The sequence below is a fragment of the Acinonyx jubatus genome, chromosome B4 (genome assembly GCF_027475565.1).
Source record: "Acinonyx jubatus isolate Ajub_Pintada_27869175 chromosome B4, VMU_Ajub_asm_v1.0, whole genome shotgun sequence".
In the NCBI taxonomy this organism is placed as follows: domain Eukaryota; kingdom Metazoa; phylum Chordata; class Mammalia; order Carnivora; family Felidae; genus Acinonyx; species Acinonyx jubatus.
The window spans coordinates 71493792-71516170 of NC_069387.1; the positions used below are offsets into that span (position 1 = coordinate 71493792).

General features: G+C 38.5%; 1 protein-coding gene across 2 annotated transcripts in view; it reads left to right on the plus strand.

Annotated features, from left to right (window-relative positions):
- Window positions 1-5871: 5871 nt before the first annotated feature.
- Window positions 5872-22379, plus strand: part of ARID2 (AT-rich interaction domain 2) — a 184762-nt gene continuing 168254 nt past the window's right edge. Inside the window, exons 1-3 of one of the 2 annotated variants that reach the window (XM_027035954.2) lie at window positions 5872-6112; window positions 6228-6321; window positions 7390-7487. In XM_027035954.2, the coding sequence (XP_026891755.1) occupies window positions 6021-6112; window positions 6228-6321; window positions 7390-7487 (284 nt within the window). In that variant the 5' untranslated portion in view covers window positions 5872-6020. The remainder of the gene's footprint in view (window positions 6113-6227; window positions 6322-7389; window positions 7488-22379) is intronic. The other variant, XM_027035953.2, reaches the window with a different exon arrangement.

Below are 22379 nucleotides of genomic sequence, written 5' to 3' on the forward strand. Positions count from 1 at the left end.
TTATGAAACCTAATTATTACATAGTTTTGCATTTCAGCCTAATTCCTATTTTATTGTTTCACCAACAAGACTGCCAACTCTTTAAGCTTTACAGCTAGTCAAGAATTAAATTTGCATTAAATACAGAATTAATGTGTCTTTGGAGTTTAATTTTTTTAAATTAATAGCAAAGTGCAATGTCAGAAGAGTCAATGTACCAAAAAATTGAAACAGAAAATCAAATTTCATTAAAACAATTCCTGTTCGTTTGCTCAGTAGTATATTTTTTACACTCCCTTGCTTTTCCCATAATTAAAAAGTTAATTACTGGAATCATATTTTTTGTGGATCTGAGTTTTCAAAGGATGTGATTTAAATGCTGCTATTAATATTTTTACAGCACTTTGAATAACAGTAATACTACACTGATCCTAACAGTAATATAATTTTGTACGTAATTATATTTAAATGTCTCTATTCTAAGCAGAATTTTGAATTTAACTCTATGCTAAACATCCTGCTTAAGTGTTAAAAATTAAGAACTCTATGGTCTGAATATTTTGTTATAATCTTCTAAAGCTAGCAGTTAAGAAAAATCTAGTATACTGGAGTATAATTTCCTTGAGGGCTAAGTCAATTTCTCTCGCCCTCTCCCATTTTGCCCAATGTAGGCATTCAATAAGTATTTATTCAGTGACTTAGTAAACTGCATTGATAAAAAATAATTATTTCCTTGGTTTAGTATTTATGCTCTCCTAGTTTTCATAACTTTTAGAATACTATAAACAAACCATTAAACTAGTAAAAACTGTGGTACTTTATAAAGAGCACAGTTAGTTTGGGGCCTACTGTTCTTTTTTAGTGACCAAATTAGATGAAATAAATAACAATGCACAAATGTAGCACCTTAAACCCATAACAATTAAAAAAATTCAAGATTAGGTAACTGACCTAATGAGAACAGCTCCCTGTGAAAAGCACATTTGGGGATGCCTCTCAAAAGAACACTATAATTGGCTAAAATATAGTTTTTTAAATTATTAAGTCTTACTACACTGGATTTATGTACAAAGCATAGCCTTTAATATCTATTGAAAAGAAATTACAACAAAGAAATATCCCAAAACTTATCAGACCCTTTAGGAACAAACCACTCAAAAGTCTGTCCACTGCAAATTCAGAATATCTACTTAAAACCTTAACCTGCAGTAGAATAAACTATGTCCTCACTTTTTAAAAGCATAGTTACAAGTAATCCTTAAGAGTCGCTATCATGAAGAAAGACCTTATCTATGATTTGATATTATAATCAAAGGTTCAAACAAGACAAGTTAGCCCACATAAAAAAGTACAGCAGTAGACACGGGCAAGAGCAGCAAAAGCTGAAAGCATTCTCTTATCTTACCAACAATTCCTTTCCTCTTAAGATCATCTTTAAAGACATAAAACTTTTAAGTTCAACTGCCTTGTTCAACCAATTCTTTTAAACCATAGAGTAACTTAAAATCCAAAAATGTCTCCAGTGAATCGATGTACCAATTCCTCAAGGTAGTTCAGCTGTTGTAACCTGACATGCTTGATTTGAAATTTGGTTTAGTTTTTTAAGTCTTATATAATATTAAAACTGATTATAAGGATCAGAGGTGCATATAAAATAACAAACTTGTAATTATGATGTGTAGGGTTTGCAGTTACAATTAAAAACCACACTTTTTGCATTTTTTCACATCAAAAAGGCTTTGTCAACATTTCTCATCAGAACAGTAAACTATACAAATTGAGTTTCAACAATTTCCACTGTCACTGGTACTTTTTATAGGAATGATTTCTATTGATGCTTGAAAACTATGAATTATATTTTATTTACATCATCAAATTAGAGAATATTAAAGAATATTGTAAAACTGTTGCACTCCTCTATCATTTTCTTCCAGGATCCACCTGCTCTATGCTGCCCACTACAGGAAATGCAGTATGGTACAAAGAAGCGTAATACTATGTTCTAGGGTTACTGTTGGTGCAATCCCATAAAAAAATACTCTGGGTACTTGGGTGCTAAGATACGGTGGGTATTCTTGCAAGAGATACAGACTGGTTAGTGGTCACTAAATTTATTAAATATAAAGAACATCAGTAGGAACACACAGGATCCGAAACTGTATCTTGGTAATGCACACACCAGAACTAGCATTCGGGTGCGGCAGGGCATGGAACTTAGTGATTGAGACGTAGCCTGCAGAAAAAGGCAGCTTTGCCCTAGAGAGGAAATATGAGGGTCAAAATCAACACTGCCAAAACACCTACAAAAAAAGAAAAAGTCATGCAAATACAAATGATTGCTGCAACTATAAAAAAAATTTTTTTTTTGTAAATAAATTACTTGTATAATGCACATTTAAGTTTCATCAGTGAACCTCCCCTTCCCTTAAACCATGTAAGCATTCCTCTTACAAGCGAATACCCTTAATAGCTTACTTTTGCCTTACATTTTTCTGGTCTTGGGGAAGTTGAATCATGTAGTAATCTGTGAAACATCAAATTTTATGTTTTTTTTTTCTTTGACTAGAGTATATCCAAAATGTTATGAATTTATATTCTACCCATCAGATATACTTTAGGAGTCCATTTTGAATATGATAGGTTCTTTTCAGAGAAAGATTTTTTTTTTTCAAAGTCAACTCTTCAGTTACACATTACATCTTAATTTTTTTTAAGGGCATGAAAACGTTAGATTCCCACTCCAGGTCTTTGCCCTTCGATACTCGTACTTAAAAGCAAAGCACACTATTGTATATGCAGGTGTGTATACACATAAACACACATTAACAGTGCTTTAAAAGTGGCAACCTCCCCTTCAAAAATAAAAATAAAAATAAATGTCATTTCTCCACTCTGCCCTTTGATATGAAATGAGACCGATATGCCCACTGCAGAGTGGGATGCTAGAAAAGATGTTCTGACGTCTGACCGGAGACATTATCAACATACAACCCTAGATCCCGACTCGGACGACCTAAATTTCAGTGTACATGCCCTCGTTCTCACTCCTGCCCCACCAGCAGCATCCAGGACCCGGGTCCGGATCGCGACCACCCGGTGGGCCAGGGCGGCCCGAATCCCCGAGGGCGGCCCGAATCCCCGAGTGCGGCCCGAATCCCCGAGTACGGCCCGCTCCCCGCAACCCGGCTTCCCTGCTCCCGGCCGACCGCGAGTTCCCGGAGCAAAGGCGTCCGAGGTTCCCAAAGCCCACGACTCTGACGAGGGGTACCGACGGTGCTGTGGACTCTGGCATTTAAAAACTACCGAAAAGTCTCGCTGCACAAGTGGCGCTACTAAGGCCGCCGCTGTCGTTCCACGTCGCCCTGTCCCCGTCCCCTCGGAGCGGGACGGGCGGCTCAGGCGACCCTCCGCGAAATCGCGGTCAGCTGCCGGGAGCGCGGAAGAGCAACCAAAGCGACCGAGACGCCGCAGCTTTCCCTTCTCCCCTTAGTTACAATTACCCCGGCGGCTTCTGGCGCTTTCTTCGAGAAAATGAAAATAATAATTTTTTTAAAAAAGCGTGGAGTGCTAGAAGTCGTGGACATTTTCCTTGAACGAGATTCCCCTCGGCTCCATCTCTTCAGCAGGATTTCCAAACTCGGATGCATCCTCAGCAGAGGTATTCCATGTTGACAGATCTCTCGCCTCCCACAAAATGGGGCCGAGGAGGCGGCCGCTGTCTCCTCTATGGGCGCCGCCATTTTGTGAGGCGGCGGCGGCGCGGCGGCAGCAGCCCGGGGTGTGTGTAATGGTTGAATAGAATGACCCCCTCTAGGGAATCCCCGGCGCTGACAGTTACGTAAGGGGCTGTGCGCAAGTGCGGCGTTTAGGGAATCCGCACAGCGCCGGCCTCGCAGCTCTGCGGCCCACATCTCCACCACCCCTAAGAGGACCGGTGGGGGAAGGGACAGATGACCTGGTCTCCCTCCTACCCCACCCCCCGCTTCTTGCCTCCGGCCCCGGCCCAGCTTCTCCACTCCCCCAGCTGGGTCTCCGCCTTTCACTGGCTTCCGTCTCAGACACTCACTGGCCCTTGGGTGTCAGGAACTTCCTAGCCACAGTCTCATTCCAACCCCATTTAAGAGACAAACTTTACTTGGGAAATAAATCCGTTTCCTAGAGTGAGCACCGGAAGCATGCTGGACTACATTACATAATTTTTTTTCACCAGCAAATAAATGTTCCCATTGGAACTACTACCTGAAATAATCATCCAGACCTGTATAAGCCTGTGACCTTGGGTTAGTCGATGACTTTGCTAATAGTGGCGATCACTAAAATGGGAATAAAGATACGCTCCACACTGTGAAGCTTAATTAGCATTTGTAGCAAAGGGCCGTCTCCAGCACCCCTTGTAAATGCAAACTTAGGTGGGAGTATTTGTTGAGATTAGTCTCCCTTTAAGCAGCTTTATTAACCTTCAAAATATTTTCTACGGGGATGGCATTTAAGACATTTGAGAGAAAGCAAGGAAAAACAAGGCATTATTCACTAAGCGCTGCTACCTTTAAGATATCTTAATGTAAAAATATAAACGTTAATTATTGTTAAGGTTCAAAGAATTGGTTCCCAACCAGTTTAATTACTGTTTGCATAACTCAGCATAAAATAATCTAGTTTGATATGTGAAACCAAAGGCAAGATGAATTAAGAGCATTACTGTATTTCCACAGAACTAGGACAGTTCACATTGTATTTAATTTACAGTTTGCTAAAGTTAGTTTGTGGATAATTCATGGAAAATGTGCTAATCAGGCCCCAAAATACTAGCACAAGGCTCAGAAAAGCCGATTCCTTTAGACCTTGGGGAAAAAAAAAAAGGTAACAAATATGACTTTATTCCGATCTGTGAATGATGCGTAGCGTGAGGAGCTGCCCCTCGGAGCTTCCCTTCCCTCCCGAGCGCCAGACCGGTTGTGTCGGGCTGGCAGGGACTCAGAGGCGGCCCTTCCAACAGCCGGGCCGGGGACGCGAACATCGCCTCCACCCCTAACCCTGGAACAACCGGTAGTGGCCGTTTCCCCGCGCCGCCCCCCTTTCCGCCGGCTTTGTGTGCGTGTGAAATGTGCGGCACATTGCAGATGAACCCTAAGCCCGGCGAGCCGAGTCTATTGTTCCCCGCGAGGAGCTGCCGGGGCGGTGTGGAGCCAGGCGCAGTGCCGCGGCCGGCCCTCGGGGGTCGCTGTGCGGCGCTGGCTGCCCGGCCGTGGCGGCGGCGCTGGCGGCGGCAGAGAGGGAGGCTGGCGGGGAAGGAAGCGGGCGGGCGGCGCGCAGCGGCTCGGCTGCCGCCGGTGCTTTCTGCCCGGGGACGCCCCAGCCGCCGCGGCGGAGGCCGCGCGTGAATGTGTGCGAGGGCCCCGCGGAGCTGCGGCCGGAATACACGCTGTCACCCTTCTTTCCACAAACCACCACACAGACCTCCCCCTCCCCACCCCCAGCCCCGCCTGCCCCAGCCCCGCCGCCGCGGCCGCCGAAACTCCCGGCCTCCGGCCGCCCCGGCCCCTCACCGTCGGCTCGCCTTTCCCCTCGCCCGCTCGCGCGCCCCCGGCAGCAGCACCATGTTGAATCGCGTCCCCAGGCCGAGCCGCCTGGGCCGGCGGCGCTGAGAGGCGGGCGAGAGCCGGGCCGCGGGGAGGGAGGGAAGGAAGGGGTGGGGGCCGCGCTCGCCCCGCGGCTTCGCGCGGATCCGGCAGTCGCCTGCCCCTCTAGTTTCGCTCCGATTTCTTTAAACTTTTTTAGAAATTCCCCTCCCTCCTTCCCTCCTCTCCCCCTGGCCTCCTGCTCCCTCCTTCCCCTCCTCCTCCTCCTCCTCCCCCTCCCTCCCTCCCTCCCTGCGCCGCCGCCGCCGCCGCCGCCGCCGCCGCCGCCACCGCCGGCCCATGACTGAGCCCCGCCGCCGCCGGCCGAGGAATGGGCTCCGGGCTCTGGTAGGAAGCGCAGGGAGCGGGGGGCGCTTTTAAAACACCGATCTGGGTTTTTTTAAAACCTCCTTTGAAAAAATAATGGCAAACTCGACGGGGAAGGCGCCTCCGGACGAGCGGAGAAAGGGACTCGCTTTCCTGGACGAGCTGCGGCAGTTCCACCACAGCAGAGGGTGAGAGCAGAACCGGGGGGGCAGCGCCGGGGCGAGCCGGGGCGAACGGGGCTCTCCCGCCCGGGCCGGGCGCGGGGTCCCGGCTGACAAGTGCGGGGCTTTCTCTCTCCCGCAGGTCGCCTTTTAAAAAAATCCCTGCGGTGGGTGGGAAGGAGCTGGATCTTCACGGTCTCTACACCAGAGTCACTACTTTAGGCGGATTCGCGAAGGTGAGTGGAAGTTTTAATTTGTATTTCCCTCTCGCTGGCCTCTTCCAAAAAGTCTCCTTTGACCCCGGAGTGGGCGCTCGGGGCTGGGGGGGTGGCCCGCGGGGGCAAAAGGCGTTCTTTTCGCTCGCAGCCGGTGGCACGGAGGCGGACGGCGGCGGGGCTGTTTTTGGCCTGGTGGCTCGCGTGCGCGCGGCGGGCGCGGGGCTCGGGCGGGCGGGCGGCCCGGCGCCGGCTCGCGCCCTGCCCGGTGCCCGGCCGGCCCGACGGGGTCTGAGCGCCGCGGCGGGGAGTGCGGGCGTGCGGGGCGCCCGCCCGAGCCCCGCGCCCGCGCCCGCCCGCCCGCTCGCTCGCTCGCGAGTCAGCTCTGCCGCCGCTGCCGCTCTAGCACAGGCGGAGACACAGAGACACACAGACTCTGAGAGCAGTTTTCGTGCAACTCAAAATTAGCGCGGGCAGGTTTAACATCGATAATCGGCTGCGAAATGATCCCGGCAGCCGGGGGCACAGCCTCGGCCCCGTCGCCCTCGGTTTATACAGCTAACAAAAGAAACCAGGACCTGTCTCCAAATAGCCATCTTAGGCTTCAAGGCTAGGCAGAAGCTGTAGGCCTCAAAGAAGGGCCTATGGAGATGGATAGATCTGGGAAAGGGATCGGAATCGGCCCGGGCCCCGGCCCCCCCAGAACCTGCGGACGTCGCTGTCCGGAACAGTATTGATCCTTTTGAACTTTTTTTTTTTTTAGTGTAAACGGACCGCGTTGAGATTTAAAAGGGGGCGACAGAGGGACTTGCGATTGGTTATTGTCCGGGCTTCAAAAACAAAACAAACCCACCACCACCCCCCCTCCCGCCCCCCAAACAAAACAAGTGCTATTAAATACGGGGCTCTCGGGTGAAAACACGGTGATTCGAGCAGCCCTTGCTTAGGAACTCTTACGGATCGATCTGAAACACCCACTGATGCTTGAGGTATCTACAGATCTCTGTAGAATGGGTATTTATTTCACAGTTAGGTTAGAGTTTTCTTGGATGGTGCACTCTCAGACAAGTGTGGCTGTGTTTTTAACAGGTTTCTGAGAAGAATCAGTGGGGAGAAATTGTTGAAGAGTTCAACTTTCCCAGAAGTTGTTCTAACGCTGCCTTTGCTTTAAAACAGTATTACTTGCGGTGAGTAGTAGTGACTCTTCCACAGTATTTGGAATCGAGGGACTTAAGGGGAGATTTGTTTTTAGCCAAAAGAAAGCCCCCAAACAAACCTTGCACAGCAGACAGTCTCTAGACTTCTGTTCATTTTTTCAGTCTGAGAAACATCAAATACCCATAAAGCGAGGTTGTAGGAAGGTGAAAGTTTTCCTCATCTATTTTAGGATTGTTTACATTTTTCATACAGGATCTTTACAGGTGACACCCTACCCCCCATCTTGGTAAACATTCTTTTGTGACATTGTTATTGATGGCTTGATATCCACGGAGGGGCAGAGAGGTGATGCTTAGTAAAAGAGTTAAGATAGTTAATGAAACTTTGTATCCCTTGGGAAAATTTTTCTTTGCCTTCGAAACTCCTTTGCCTTTTTAAAATCCTGACTTTAAGATTTTTAAAAAATGAAACCTCTTGTGTGGAACCGTGTAACGGAGTGGTTTTTCAGTAGAATATTTCTACACTGCATAACGTGTTGGTGCCTTAGGTGACCCAGGAGAGTTTTTAGAGTAAGTTCTTTGGAATTTTTGAGTGACTTCAAAACGTTCCAAAGGATTATTATATATGTAGGAAGATTACGAAGTGGAGTACAATGATTTCGATTTTCTTTTCATTTTCTCCCTCCTTTGACTGTATATGACAAAGTAAATTGTTTGTTCAGTTGATAATGTGATACACTTCAGAAAAGATATTTCCTGATTAAGCTGTATTATTATTTTTTTCTGCTAGGAATATTTTCATATTGTAACCTGTTATGAGGTCATCTTTCATTTTTAATGCTTACTTACTCATAGAGGGTCCTTAGTTGGTGGTGGTTATTTAAAACTAAAATAATGCTCTTCATATTTATTGCTTTTTGATAATGATATTAAGGGATGGCCTTTTTTTAGTTAATGTAGCTTCTGCATAGATTGAGCTTGGCACTTCTCATTGCTCCAAATGCAGTATCCAAATGTAGATACTCTGTCTTAAGTTCAACACTCTGAAGTAGGAAATGCAGTAATTGCCCAGGTGTAGTTTCTATTGGCTATCTTAGACTGACTTCAGGCTTGAAGCTGAAGCGTTCACAGAACTTTTTGGATAGTTACTGAGTTGCACAGAAGTCTAGAAAATATTAAATATGGCTAGTTGTTATTTACTCTAGTTTGTCTGTGATGGCTGTAGGTGTGAGTGCATTTTTAAATAAAGATCTAAAGCGAAAAACAAAGTAAAATTAAATTAACCCCCCAAAACTGTTGATTTGGTGAGAAGTAATGTGGTGAGAAGTAGAGAATTTTATATTTATGGTGATACTCACTTGCCCATTTCCATTTATAATATTGAGAGGAATATTATTCATACAGGTCTTGGTCTTCTGATAATCAGTTTGAACTGTTTGGATTTTAAACTGTTTTGTAACACAGTTTAAAGTTATGCCTAATATTTATTGGATTGATTGACTGAAATTTAATATCCAAAAGGTACTGAATGATATAATTGGTTCGTGAGATGTTTTTCTGAAGAACTTACATGCATACTAACCAAGTTTTAGCATAATCAATTAACTGCCTCGAATTCCAGTTTTTTACAAGTTACATAAATATTGTTTTTTCCAGTAGTGATTTCTATCCTGAGATCATATCATTCACTGATAATACTTACAAGTACTGTTTTTAAGTAAATAGTTTCAGGGTTGTTTGCGACTCTTCACATTGTTCTTATATCAATTTGAGCTTTATTCTCCTATTAGAAGCTGCTTTTTGAACTATGTCCTTAGCTAAACTTGTTTTTCCTCCATATGTCACTCTCCAGGTTTGTTTTTGTAGGGTTGTAGCTAGGCTACTAGGAAAAAAGTTGAAGCATTTGTTTTGGAAAATAAAACCATGTGAAGATTTGTATGGCTTGTAAAGAAATACAAGAGAAATATGCTGGTCAAAGATTGGGTACTACCAACCTTGAAAGATTTTTTTCCAGAGTGGTGTAATTAGAGGACATGTATTATGCTGGGTTTTACACCTTCCTCTGAAAAATCTTAACTGGCAGACAGGATGCCAAGCTTTCACAGTAATTCTGTGACTTAACTATAAGAGTTCCTCTTCATAGTAAGAGATAGTAATGAAGTGACTTTGTGAGTTCCCTCTTTGATATATCATGTTGAATATCATGGTTTCTGATGAGCAGATAATGCAGTGTGTTTTGTAAATCACAGGTAGAATATTTTTTTAAAATAAGAACTCCTTTTTCATTTGACCTATTGTAAGACTGTTATTATATATGTTAGTTCTCATTTACTCTACAAGTTTAATACTTGCTGACATTCCTCTGTAATTTCATTATTAATTAGATGGATGGCTGTTAGCCAGATATAGCCAGTATTAAGGAAGTTATGATGTATCTTCATGGTATTACAGACACTTAAATAAAGAAGACCAAACTAGAATGCTGACCATGTATATCTTCTAACATTTCTATGTTTGTTTTCAAACAAACATAGACAGTCATTGAATGTAGAAACTGGAGTTTAGTGGTCTGCTAAAAGTTTGCTTGATTGTATCAAACATACATTTATTCATTTGTAGATTGAGTATAAAAATTTCTCAAAGTCTAAAGTTGAAAATGCAATTGACGATTTGTTGTAACATTGGCATTTAATGTTTAAATGTTAGTGCCTACTGGTAATGAGTAACAGTACTCGATATTTAAAAATTGGGGGTTAATCCTTTATGATGTACATATATTTTATTTCCACTTAGTTCCTTTCTTGGCCTGTACATCTCAATTTCTTCCACAAATGTTTATTATTAGGATATCCCTATAAGTATAAAATGGTAAGGGAATATTTCACACATTTCATGGTTGGAGACATTAAAGTGCAAAAAAAAAAAAGTCCAAATGACTTTAGGGGCATTTGTTAATTGGACAAAAAAAGTTGTATTCCTGACACATGTTCTGTAACATTTAATCAGTCTATTATCAATTCAGTTTGTTAGTCGCAAATGATTTTAAGAAATTAAAATATGGTTGAGAGTTACATATGGTTAAATGTATGGCCAATATACACAATATGTTCTATATTTATTCAGTGAATTTTATTTTGTTTTGTTTTGGTGCAAAGACTGCGGGGCAATTTACTACTGTTAGTCCCATTTAAAAATTTGAAGCCTTGGTATGAAAATTTAGGTAACTATTTCAAATACTTAGTTGAAGAATTTTCTTGTAGCTTATGCCAGCATTACTATAGCTATAGTCAAGGTTGACTTGATATTTCTATTATAAAACTTGATTTTTTGGTAAGGAGGTGAAATATCTTAGACATTAAAAAAAAATATTGCACGGAACTAATATGAAATGATTTTTTTTACATGTACCTACCTTTAGAGTAGTCAGCAACTTCACTGTAGAGTTGTACCCACCAGAGTGAATTTTCAATTGCATTGTGAATTTATTCTATTTTTCTCCCCTTGGTGAATAAAGCCCTCCCTTACTTAGATTATACCAACAGGAAGAGTTTACATTTATCAATTAGATAGAATGAATACACTCATATGTTCTGTAGTTAGTGTATACCATGTACGTTATCTCTTTTAAGAGAAAGCATTTAATGAATCTCTTGATGTTAAGTGAAACAATGCTTCAAAATTGTAATAAGCAAGTAAATAAAGTAATACTCTGAGTTTGTGAATTGCTAAACAGAATTGGTAAGCAGACATTACTCGCTTTTTTCAAGGAAGAAAAAGAGAAGTAATATAGAGATTGAAAGGACAACTGTACTTAAATAAATAATTCGTGTATGTATTTTAAATTCAATTTTATAAACTGTATTCTTTCATTTTGAACAAACCTGATTTTGATCTCTTCTGATAGTCTGTTACATTTTAAAGGGCATGCAGACTTGTGGAAAGGAGTAGAAAGTGGAGAAGGTTGTGAGACTGATCAGAGTTCAGCCAGGTTAATGTTGTGTCTTAGAAATCGTGTTTAAACAGCTCAAATTTGCCCCAAAGTAGAAATAAATCTCACTCACTCCAAGATAGTTCGTTCACTGAAGACACATATTTTACTGAGGTAACCAACTAGGAACTTAACTATAACTCCCAAAAATGTTTGTGGTTTTTTACATAACATTTTCTGCCTTTAACTAAAAGTGTGTATTTCTAAATAGGAGCATTCTTTTGTAAACCTACCTGTATTCTGTTGTGGATTCAGTATTTTCATAGTTGGTTGTGTGTGAAATCCACTAGAACTGATAGAAAAGCATATCACTGCAGTGAATCCTTCATATTGCCAAACTGAGTAATATTGGAAGTTTCAAAAGGAATGAAAAACAAACATTTTGATTCATTGGAATTTAGGTATATTAGTCTGCAGGCAAGTATTCAATACATATTTTTAGGTGAAGTGTTTAGAACTTTTCTTAATATTTGGTGAAGTCTACTTACTGGACATGTTCCAGAGTGGTATAGACTTTACTAAAGTTTACTGGTGTAAATGGGGTTTGTCCGAATTGGGAATTAGAGGACATGTGGGGCAGAGTGAGTGGGATTTTCTCAGTCTTCGCTTCTTTGACCTGCCACCGCCATCATTACCATACTCCTTGGTATTCAGGATCAATTAGAGTAGAAATTCTCAATTTGTGCCTTTTAAATACTTGTTTTCTTGAAATGTCAGTGTGTTTCCTTGAAAACAGACCGAATGAATTTGAGCAATACAGCTAAATTTGGGTTAATTGCAGGACTTCTTAGAAACTTTATTTTGTTAATGTGCATATGGATCTCTACACAGTTTGGAGAAAGTCCATTTATTACCTCCTTTCCCCCAACCACAGTAAATGGTGTTTCCCTGACACTCCCACACACCGCAGGAATGTGGTACCAAACCCCATGTTTGAGGAATATTTGTAGGTTCTTTGGAGCAGTTTGGGAAGCTCTGAACTGGAAGAAATAAGGGTTAAGGAAGAGAAATTTTGAATATAGAAAATAATAAGGAAATGAGAAATAAGAGGTAATTGTGTATATTTATGTAGACATACATAAATACCAATGTAAATTTTTTGGAGCTGTTGTTCGCATGTCTTTATCAATGGCTGTGCAAAATTACATTGGTAGTACTTGTTAAATATTTGTTTGAAATAGGGGGATGTTAAAATTATCTTGTGTTCATTGCCAGTAAAAGAAAGGTAAAGAAATATTGCAGTCCAAATAGAAGAAGAAAAGTTGAACCTGTAAGATAAGCAGTGGCTTTAGTTGGTCCAGAATGGAGAAAGCTGTCCTTGTAGATTCATAACAGTATTTTTTCTACTATTTAAACCATGATGTTATGAAAGACAAAAAACAAAAAAAAAATATGACATGGTAAAGATTTTTTAAGTTTCAGGCAGTAGTTCACATATTAGCTTGATATTCTTCATGACAAAAGAATTTATGATTAGTTTTATTTGACCAGTCAGCAACCCCTTGAAAAGCAAGTAATTGCTCTCTATTTTCCCTGTTGTCCATCATTCAAACTAGAGGGTTTTTTTTAGAACAGGATATTTATATTTAAATTTGGATTTTAAATTTGTCCATACAAGCCTCTTTAAAGAATCGGAGCAGAATTATTGATCACATTGTTTTGTGGGGTAGTAATTACTTTTGTTGAAATATGGTGATGGTCCTGCTTAAACTTTGTATTCACTTCAGTTCTATGACTTAAAAAATTGGGAAGTCAGATCATAAATTTCAGTGTTAGGGAAAGCTGTTTAGAAGTACGTATTGGTTGGCGCGCCTGGGTGGCTCAGTCTGTTAAGTGCCGACTTCGGCTCAAGTCGTGATCTTGCAGTTGGTGAGTTCAGGCCCCGCATCAGGCAGGGCTGACAGCTTGGAGCCTGCTTCCGATCCTGTGTCTCCCTCTCTCTCTCTGCCCCTCCCCTGCTCATGCTCTGTCTCTTTCTCTCTCTCAAAAATAAATGTTAAGAAAAAAAAAGTACATGTTGGTTTAAGAACCAAACTTGCTGGAGTTAAAAATAAGGGTGTTAGTGGGGCGCCTGGGTGGCTCAGTCGGTTAAGTGTCTGACTTCAGCTCAGGTCATGATCTCACAGTTCATGAGTTCGAGCCCCGTGTCGGGCTCTTTGCTGTCAGCTCAGAGCCTGGAGCCTGTTTCGGATTCTGTGTCTCCCTCTCTTTCTGCCCCTTCCCAGCTTGTGCTCTGTCTCTCTCTGTCTCTCAAAAACAAACAAACAAACAAACAAACAAAAAGTCCAAAAAAAAGATTTTAAAAAATAAGGGTGTTAGTGTTAAAGGTTGTGGTCAAATATTTTATGGCTTGAAGTTATAAGCACAGTTTTTACAAAAAGCAAAAATACTGGCTTTTGAATTTAAAGTAAATTTAAATAACCTGGCTAGTACAGTTTATTCATAGTAGAACCAAGGAAAATAGGCAGATTGATGCAGTTTATTCAGAAGTGCATATATGCTGGTTGATATTGGTGTTGGTTACCTATCATAAAATTTATTGATGCATTCACTTGGAAATATAACTTTGGGGGGACCTAGAATAAATTGTTACTCTCAGTAATGTTTGGATTATCTATGAATTTCCTTAAGCATTCCAAGAATTGTGTTACTAAAATAAGAGTCTAACGTATTTTTCTGTTTCAGAGTATAAAGAAATCTCATTTGTGCTTGGATACTTTTTGCATATTCCTTATGTTGTGAAGTGGAAGTTAATCCATGTCTGCAAGATATATACCCTGTTGACTAAGTACATTGTAATAACCTGTTGCTGGAACTACAATCTCTTGGTGATATCTAGGAATAGCTGTCACATTCTGATTTGTTGTCTCAGAATGATAGATCCATAATTCCAATAGTTTCTAAGTCACTGTTTGCAGGGTCCACCCCATCTTACCGCAGGAGATTTTGTGGTGGGGCTGAATCTGTTTTGGCTGTTTTATCTCATTAGTCTCTTAACAGTTTCCTTTTTCTTTTCCTGTCATGCCATTGATTTGTTGAAGTAAGGGAGTCATTTGTTCTTCAGATTGTACTAAATTGTCAATTTGGTTGATCACTTCCTTCTAGTGTCAGTTAACTTGTTCTTCTATCCCCTGTATTTATTTCCTGAAAACTGATAGATCTAAAGGTTGATAACATTCAATTTCAGTATTTCAGGCATACTTATTAGATAGTGCTGTGCTTTTCATTGAATCATGAGACATGTAATATTTAGTTGTCCCATATTAGTGGTGCTAAGATTGATTGGTGCTTTTAGATAATAGTAGTATGAAACTGTATTCTCAATAAGTGTGCCACAGGTGATTCTTAAGTGTGAAGTTTGAGAACAGCTGATTGAAGTATTGTAATGAAACCAACTTAGTTGCTGAGATAACTAGTTTAACTTGGCATCAACACGTTGGCCAGGGCTACATCCAGAATAAAACCTCTAGATGACATCTGGTCTGGGGCACCTGCTCAAGCTGCACCTGTCATCTCTAAACAGAGCCTGGACACACCCTATACTTTGTCTCTGGGCTCCAGAGAAGCTAACAAGGGCTCCACTTCAGTTAAGGGGAATAAAAAGGTATATGAATTACCAATTCAAACTTAACTGTATTTACATAATTTGGATTTTAAAAATTAATTAAAAATAAGTTTTCCTTAATATCTAGGTGGGGTGTTGTTGTTGTTGTTTTTTCCTATATAGGACTTTATGATATTCATTCCAAATGATATGCCATTTGTTTTATTGAACTTACTGAATGCTTTTCTACTTTTTGAGGATTTTGTAGGTCTGTCCCAGTTCTGCTTAGGGAAGTTAACTTACATTGTTTAAATTCCTATAAAAATAGCAATATTAACAATAGCTTGTTTTTTAATGCACTGCCTTGATTTTTCAAACCATTTTCATATGTGAGATTTTATTTTTATTATCAAATTTCAGAAGTAATTGCTGTTATTTAATCTTAGAAAAAATAACACTTAGAAAAAAATTCTTTACACAACTCAAATTCTTTTCTTTTGGCACAAATGGGCTACTTTGTAAAAAAAAAAAAAAAAAAAGAAAGAAAAAGAAAAGGGCTATAGGTAATAGCCAACTCTCAATCTCCAGTGTCAGCCATAGTGGACTGGTGGAAAAGTTGTTGTTTTTTTTTTAACATATTTTCAGACCATACTTTTTCCCTTTTGCCTTTCTGTTTCGTTCCTTAGTTGATAGACTTGCCTTAACAAAGCATTGTCTTACCACCCTTCATTATCTATAGTTGTTAAATATCCTCAGGAATAGCCCATGTTCTTGCTATATTTACCTTTTGTTTCTATCAGTAAATGATTTTATTCATTGCCATTTAGTGGGGCCAAAATAAAGTGTTGCTTCTTATGAAGCAGGATTTAGAGAAAGTTGTATAAGAATCTATTGCTTGAAGATACATCTTATTGTGAAGTATGGCAAATATCTAATTCTCACCTTTCTGAGTTCTTACTGTTGTCCTTGGTTAATTCCCACTTCTGGGGTACATTGGTCAGTTGCTCCGTGCACAAAGATGAATTTTATTATATAATCATACATCATTCATGGTGAAGTGTTTTCAGATGAAATTTTATTTTGTCCCTCTCCTAGCCCATTTTAAATAAATAAAATGTTTAATAGAAACACACATGAGGCCAGTAGGAACATTTATCTGTTAAAATAGGACAAAGAAGAGACCATAAGTTAGGGTTCTATGTAGAAAGTATCTTACTTGTAGTACTTTAGAATTTAAAATTGTCAGTAGTAATGCTCAGGTTGATTACACTTTTCCTAATCGTTCATAGATTAAGTGAAATTTCAATGTATTTGAACACCGATCAGACCACTTTGTACTTGATAAATAGAAGTTCCTACCTTAGCACTCTACCTCCAAGTGCACTCCCAAGTGATAGGTGAAGTGTGCTTAAGTGGTTTGTATTATCTTCTTAGTTTACACCATTAAAAAGTCAAACCTCTGAATTTGTGAGTAGTTTTTCCAGGTAGCCTCACATTGTAATTCATTAATTCAATCTAATAGTAAAAAAATCTGAGAAATAGTAAACCTAATCATTTTCCTTCCTTGCTATGTTTTCTTTTTTAAAGATTTAAAAATTTTTTTGACTCTGTGTGAACTCTTGCTTACACTTTAGTTATATTGGCCAGTTATTATTTTGCCTCATTTGCTTTATCTTTTTCTCTTTATATGTGATGGTATACATATATTATTATTACTATTTTATAATCATTTGATATCATTATAAATATCATGGTCTTTATTCCTAAATATGAGTTATGTTAAGAATAAAACATTCTGTTAGTGTAGCAATAATACAATTATCAAATTCAGGAAACTTAACATGGATATAATCATATTAATCTGTATTATATACAGACTATTTGAATTTTGCCAGTTATCCCAAAGATATCTTTTATAGCGATTGTGCCCAACCCTGCAAATCCATGATCTTGTATTACATTTAGTTATATCTCCAGTTCTTCATCCTTTCATGATATTACCATTTTCGAGCAGGACAAGCCAACGGTACTATAATTTGGATTTGTCGGATGATTTTCCAGGATTAGATTTAGGTTAGGCATTTTTGGCAGGAGGCCAAATGTCACTTTGTCCTATTGTTGAGGTTAACTTTGGTTTAAGGTGATGTCCTTCTGGTTTCTCTACTGCAAAGTTTTCATTTTCTCTTTTGTAATTAATAATTAACCTGTGGGGACATACTTTGAGAGCATGTAAATATCTTGCTCACCGTTAAACTGTTACCCAGTAGTTTTAATGTCCATTGATGATTCTTGCCTGAATAAGTTAATTATAATGGATGTATAGTGCTTATTTTCTAGCTCTATCATTCTTTCAGCATTTCTTAGCAATCTATGGTAAGGATAATATTTTCATTCTTATTTATTATATTTTTATTTTATACAGTGGATTAATATCTGTTATGTATTTTGCTCTTTAAGTTTGGCCAGTAGGAACCCTTTCAAACTGGTTCCTGTGTCTTTAACATGTTCCTGTTTTTGAGCTCTTCCATGCTTTCGGACAAAATTAAGATCTTCCAGGGTCAATTTGTGTTTTGCTTACCTATCTGTAGCATCAGCTATTTCTCCAGGGAGTTCTGGGTTTCTTTAGTGTGGAATGGTATACCGAAACCAAGATCTGGTTGGCAGGTGTACCGATTGTTGCATTGTCTTTCTTCCAGGCTCTTGCAGAGGAAGAGCTAGGAAGTTTCTTTATTTTAAATATAAATATACATAGGGAGGAGCCAAGATGGTGGAACAGCACGGAAGCCTTTTATGTGTCTCGCGTCCATGAAATACAGCCAGACCAACACTAAACCATCCTCCACACCTAGAAAACTGATTGGAAGATTAAATATAAATATACATATTAAAAAAATGATAATGCTATATATACTGACATCTCTAGCTGCAATGCACACAAGTTTCTTCTTGGCTTCTTCCATACTGTGTATCTTCCTTCTCCTGCATTAAGAACTCTGGTACCCAATACCAGTATATTTACTCATCTGGTCAGGTCTGTAATATAGAGAGTACAGTTTAAGAATTATTACACCCATACCACTACAAAAAACAAACTTGCTAAGTAGAGTTACAAATTTCTTTGCAGTTCTTTTAGTGTTCAAACTGAAGCTATATTGGTATTTTGTTAAAAAATTCTCAGTGATTGGATTTTTTTTTCTGTTATTGTTATTCACTTAAAATACAGTAAAATTCGGGGGCGCCTGGGTGGCGCAGTTGGTTAAGCGTCCGACTTCAGCCAGGTCACGATCTCGTGGTCCGTGAGTTCGAGCCCCGCGTCGGGCTCTGGGCTGACGGCTCAGAGCCTGGAGCCTGTTTCTGATTCTGTGTCTCCCTCTCTCTCTGCCCCTCCCCCGTTCATGCTCTGTCTCTCTCTGTCCCAAAAATAAATAAAAAACGTTGAAAAAAAAATTAAAAAAAAATACAATAAAATTCGAATTTTTTCCATTTGTGTTCATTCTTGTTTTTTCCCCATTTTTGTTTTTTAAATTTTATTTATGACTATGTGAAACAGTTAATAAAATTATAAAATCAAAATTTAAGATCTACTTGGAGGTTACCCTCTTCTCTTCCCTTTCTCTTCTACTTCCACTTATGCTTTGTTGATAACTAGTTTCCTTAGCATCTGGTTATCCTTCCTGTGTTTCTTTTTGTAAAAATTATATATAGAATATATGTGTATATATATATATATATTTATATATACACTTTTAGTTTCTGTTGAAATGGAGAATGCCTTTTGCCTTTTTTTACTTAATGTATCTTGAATATCACTCTAAATAAATTCATAAAGTCCCATTCTTTTTTTAACAGCTGCGTAGTATTCCATTGTGTGTATATATCCTGGTTTTCCAACCAGTCCCCTACATGATGACACTTAGGTTGTTTCCAATATTTAGAATAGCAAATAATGCCATATGAGTCATCTACAAATCTAGTAATCTTATACAAACCTGGTTTTAAAGTTTTGGAGATCTATCTTCAGAGCAAATTACTAAATTGGGTGTTGATGTAGTAATCAAAGAGTAAATGCATATGTAGTTTGTTAAATATTGCCAAATTCCCTTTGTGGGAAAGAACTATTTAGCATTCCCACCACAGTATATGAAAGTGCCTATTTCCCAAAGCCTTGCTATGTGCTTGTCAAGCTTTTTAAGTTTTACTACTGTGAGGGATTAAAAAATGGTATCTCACTATATTTCATTATTGTGGCATACATAGCATTTTTTTTTTTTTAAGTTTTATTTATTTTGAGAGAGAGAGAGTACAAGTGGGGTAGGGGCAGAGAGAGAGGGGAGAGAGAAACCCAAGCGCTGTCAGCACAGAGCTGATATGGGATTCAAACTCAAGAACCGTGAGATCATGACCTGAGCTGAAACCAAGAGTCAAATGCTTAACCGATTGAGCCATCCAGGTGCCCCATGCATAGCATGTTTTAATATTTGATAGAGCCATTCCCATCTCATAGTTTTGTGGGTTTTTTTTTTTATATGAAGTTTTCTTGGCTGTTCTTTTATCCAGTTCCAGAAAAAAGCTTGTTAATTTTTTGTTGTTTAACAGGGATTGCATTAAATTTATAAATTACCTTAAGAGAACTGAGATGATGGTATTGCATTGAGCTATCTAAGAACAATGGAAGTCTGCCTATTCAAGCCTTTTTGTGTCATGCAAGAGTCTAAATTTTTTCTTGTATAGGTTTTGGGGCATTTTTAAAGTTTATTCTTATATATATTATCATTTTTGTTCCTACTGTAAAAATGGTTTTTCTTCCGTTTTAATCTTCTAATTGGCTATCATTTATTTACATGAAAGTTATTGATTTTTTATGTTATAATCTGCCTTACTCAATTGTTTTACTGTTTGTATTAGTTTTATTATTGATTTAAAAACATTTTTAGATATACTAGCATGTCATCTGCAAATAGGGATGGTTTTTCTTCTTTCTTAAATTTTATCCCTTTAATTATTTTATGCCTTTAATTAGTTTCTTTTGTCTAATTGTATTGGCCACTGTAAAATAGTTGGGAAGATGAAAGTGTCTTTGTCTTGATGCTGACCTTAATTTGACCTAACATTTCCTCATTGACTAACATACTGCCTGCTATGTGTTCTTGATGTAATCTTAACTCTATATGTTCTACTAACATGGTATTTCCATATCTGTTTATTGAATGAACTCTACTGGTTAGACTTAGAAGTGAAATTTGGAGATATCCTTCATATGCTTTATCTGCTAGCATTTTGTTTTAACTTTTTAAAATCTGTAATTATTTATTATCTGTATTCAAGAGGGGAGCTAATACCGAATATTAAAACTTTTAGGTCCCTTTTCACAGCTTATATTTGAATGTTCATATTTCTCATGTCCTAGGAATTTAACATAGAAATAAAAATCAGCTAAAATGCTAAATGATAACTTCAGAGGAAAGTTACTTTTCCTATTCTATCTATCTATTAAAAAGTCTTTACTTTGCTGACTGTTGCATGACCTGCAAAAATAAGACAATAATTTAATTCATTACTTGGGTTTATATTAAAGACTAGTATAAACCATGATCATTGCTTGATTTTTATATTCTCAAGGCAAGAAGTAATTGTTTTGGTCTAAAAATCTTCTTTATAGGTTATCCACCCTGTGGAAATGAAAAGTAAATTCATACATTAGTTATAATCAGAAATCTTACATGCTGTTTCAGTGAATCCATTCAGATTCATTACCACTAAATTAAATGGTATGTTTTTACGCTGCCTACCTGATCCTCAGATTTAGGTCTAATTTGGACATTAAAGTCTTGCTAGTTTTGTGACTTAGAATATCCCTTCTTTATAAACTATGGGGGTTAACTTTAGTGTGTGTGTGTGTGTGTGCATGCGTGGACACACGCACATGCATGCACACATACAAACAGTACTATTAGCTTTAAGCAAACGGTTTGATAATTTGTTGGTCAGTTTTTGGACATATCAAATCTTAAAGATATTTATCAGGTCTTACACATTTAAGTGGTTAAGCTGAGGTAGATATTAGATATTATATGCAAATGTAACGTTTTATAGAGGCCTTAGTAGTATAGCTCATGGAATCTGAAAATTTAAATTCCTGAAGATAGGAACAAGAATTATGTAGTTAGAATTGGATATGGTTACCTAATCTATCAAAACATAGCATCGTTATTCTTAGAACTAGAAGGGATTTTAAGAAAATGGTCTAACCATTGTTTTTTGGTAAGCTAGAAATATGGATATTTTTTCTGTTAGGCCCTCCTAAGATCATTATTACTGAATGATGGAAGGGGCAAGTAGAAGCCAGAGTTGCCTTTATTACTCTAGCTATTCTATTCTGATTTGAAAGGAATAAATGTAGAAGATTGTCAGAGAATTTTTTACTACTATAAACTGTGACCCTTATTTTTACATTAAGATGAGTCTCCTGACTCATACCTTCTATGAGGCATAGGTAAATTGTTGGCCACTAGCAATGATAATTATGTACTTGATTTGTCATTTTATCAACAGTCTTATCTCTTTCCCCTTCCTGTCTTAGGTTTATAAGACAAGTATTATTGGAAAGCCCATAGTAAAACGTATAACAATCACTGGGAAAAATCACTTTTTACTTCAGAGATATTCTTTATTTTTTAATGTTTTGCTTGCAAAAACTTAAACTGACATATTTGATTTTTTTTTTTTTTTTTGTTTAATAACTAGGAATACTAATTTAAAGTTTTCAGTCTGGTACATTATGTTTTAGATGGAGACCTCTACTGGAAGTATGAAGCAATAGATGGATTTTATTATACATTATTAAATATCTGGACAAGGGGATGGCAAGGAGATTTTTTAAAAAATAGTCAATGTAAAGTATCTTAGAGTCCTTTTAAAAGAATCTTATGGTACTTTAGATAATAGTGTACTTTTGGTTTTATGATATCATCTTAAGTTTTTTAATAAAGCAGCACATCAAGTTTATATTTTGTTTTTTGCTTTTTAGCTATTTATTGAATTTGTCATGTGCTAAATGATGCTGAATGGTTTACCGTAACTCATTTTTTCTTATACTTCCCTGTAATATAGGTACTGTTGTTATTATACCAATGTTATAGAATAGAAAATAGGACAAAGCGGTTTAAGAATCTTGCCCAGGGTCACACAGTAAGTTCAGGAGCTAGTCTTTGAACCTAGGCCATCTGGCTCTGGAAAAGGCATGCTATGTTGTTTTCCCCCTAGTGCACAGGATTACAACTTTATAAAAAAGTATATGAAGACAAGGACTTGAAGGGGATAAGCAAAATATGAAAATAGTTGAAGCAGCTGGCTTTTATTTTTAAAAAAATCCTTTAATGTATCTTTTTTC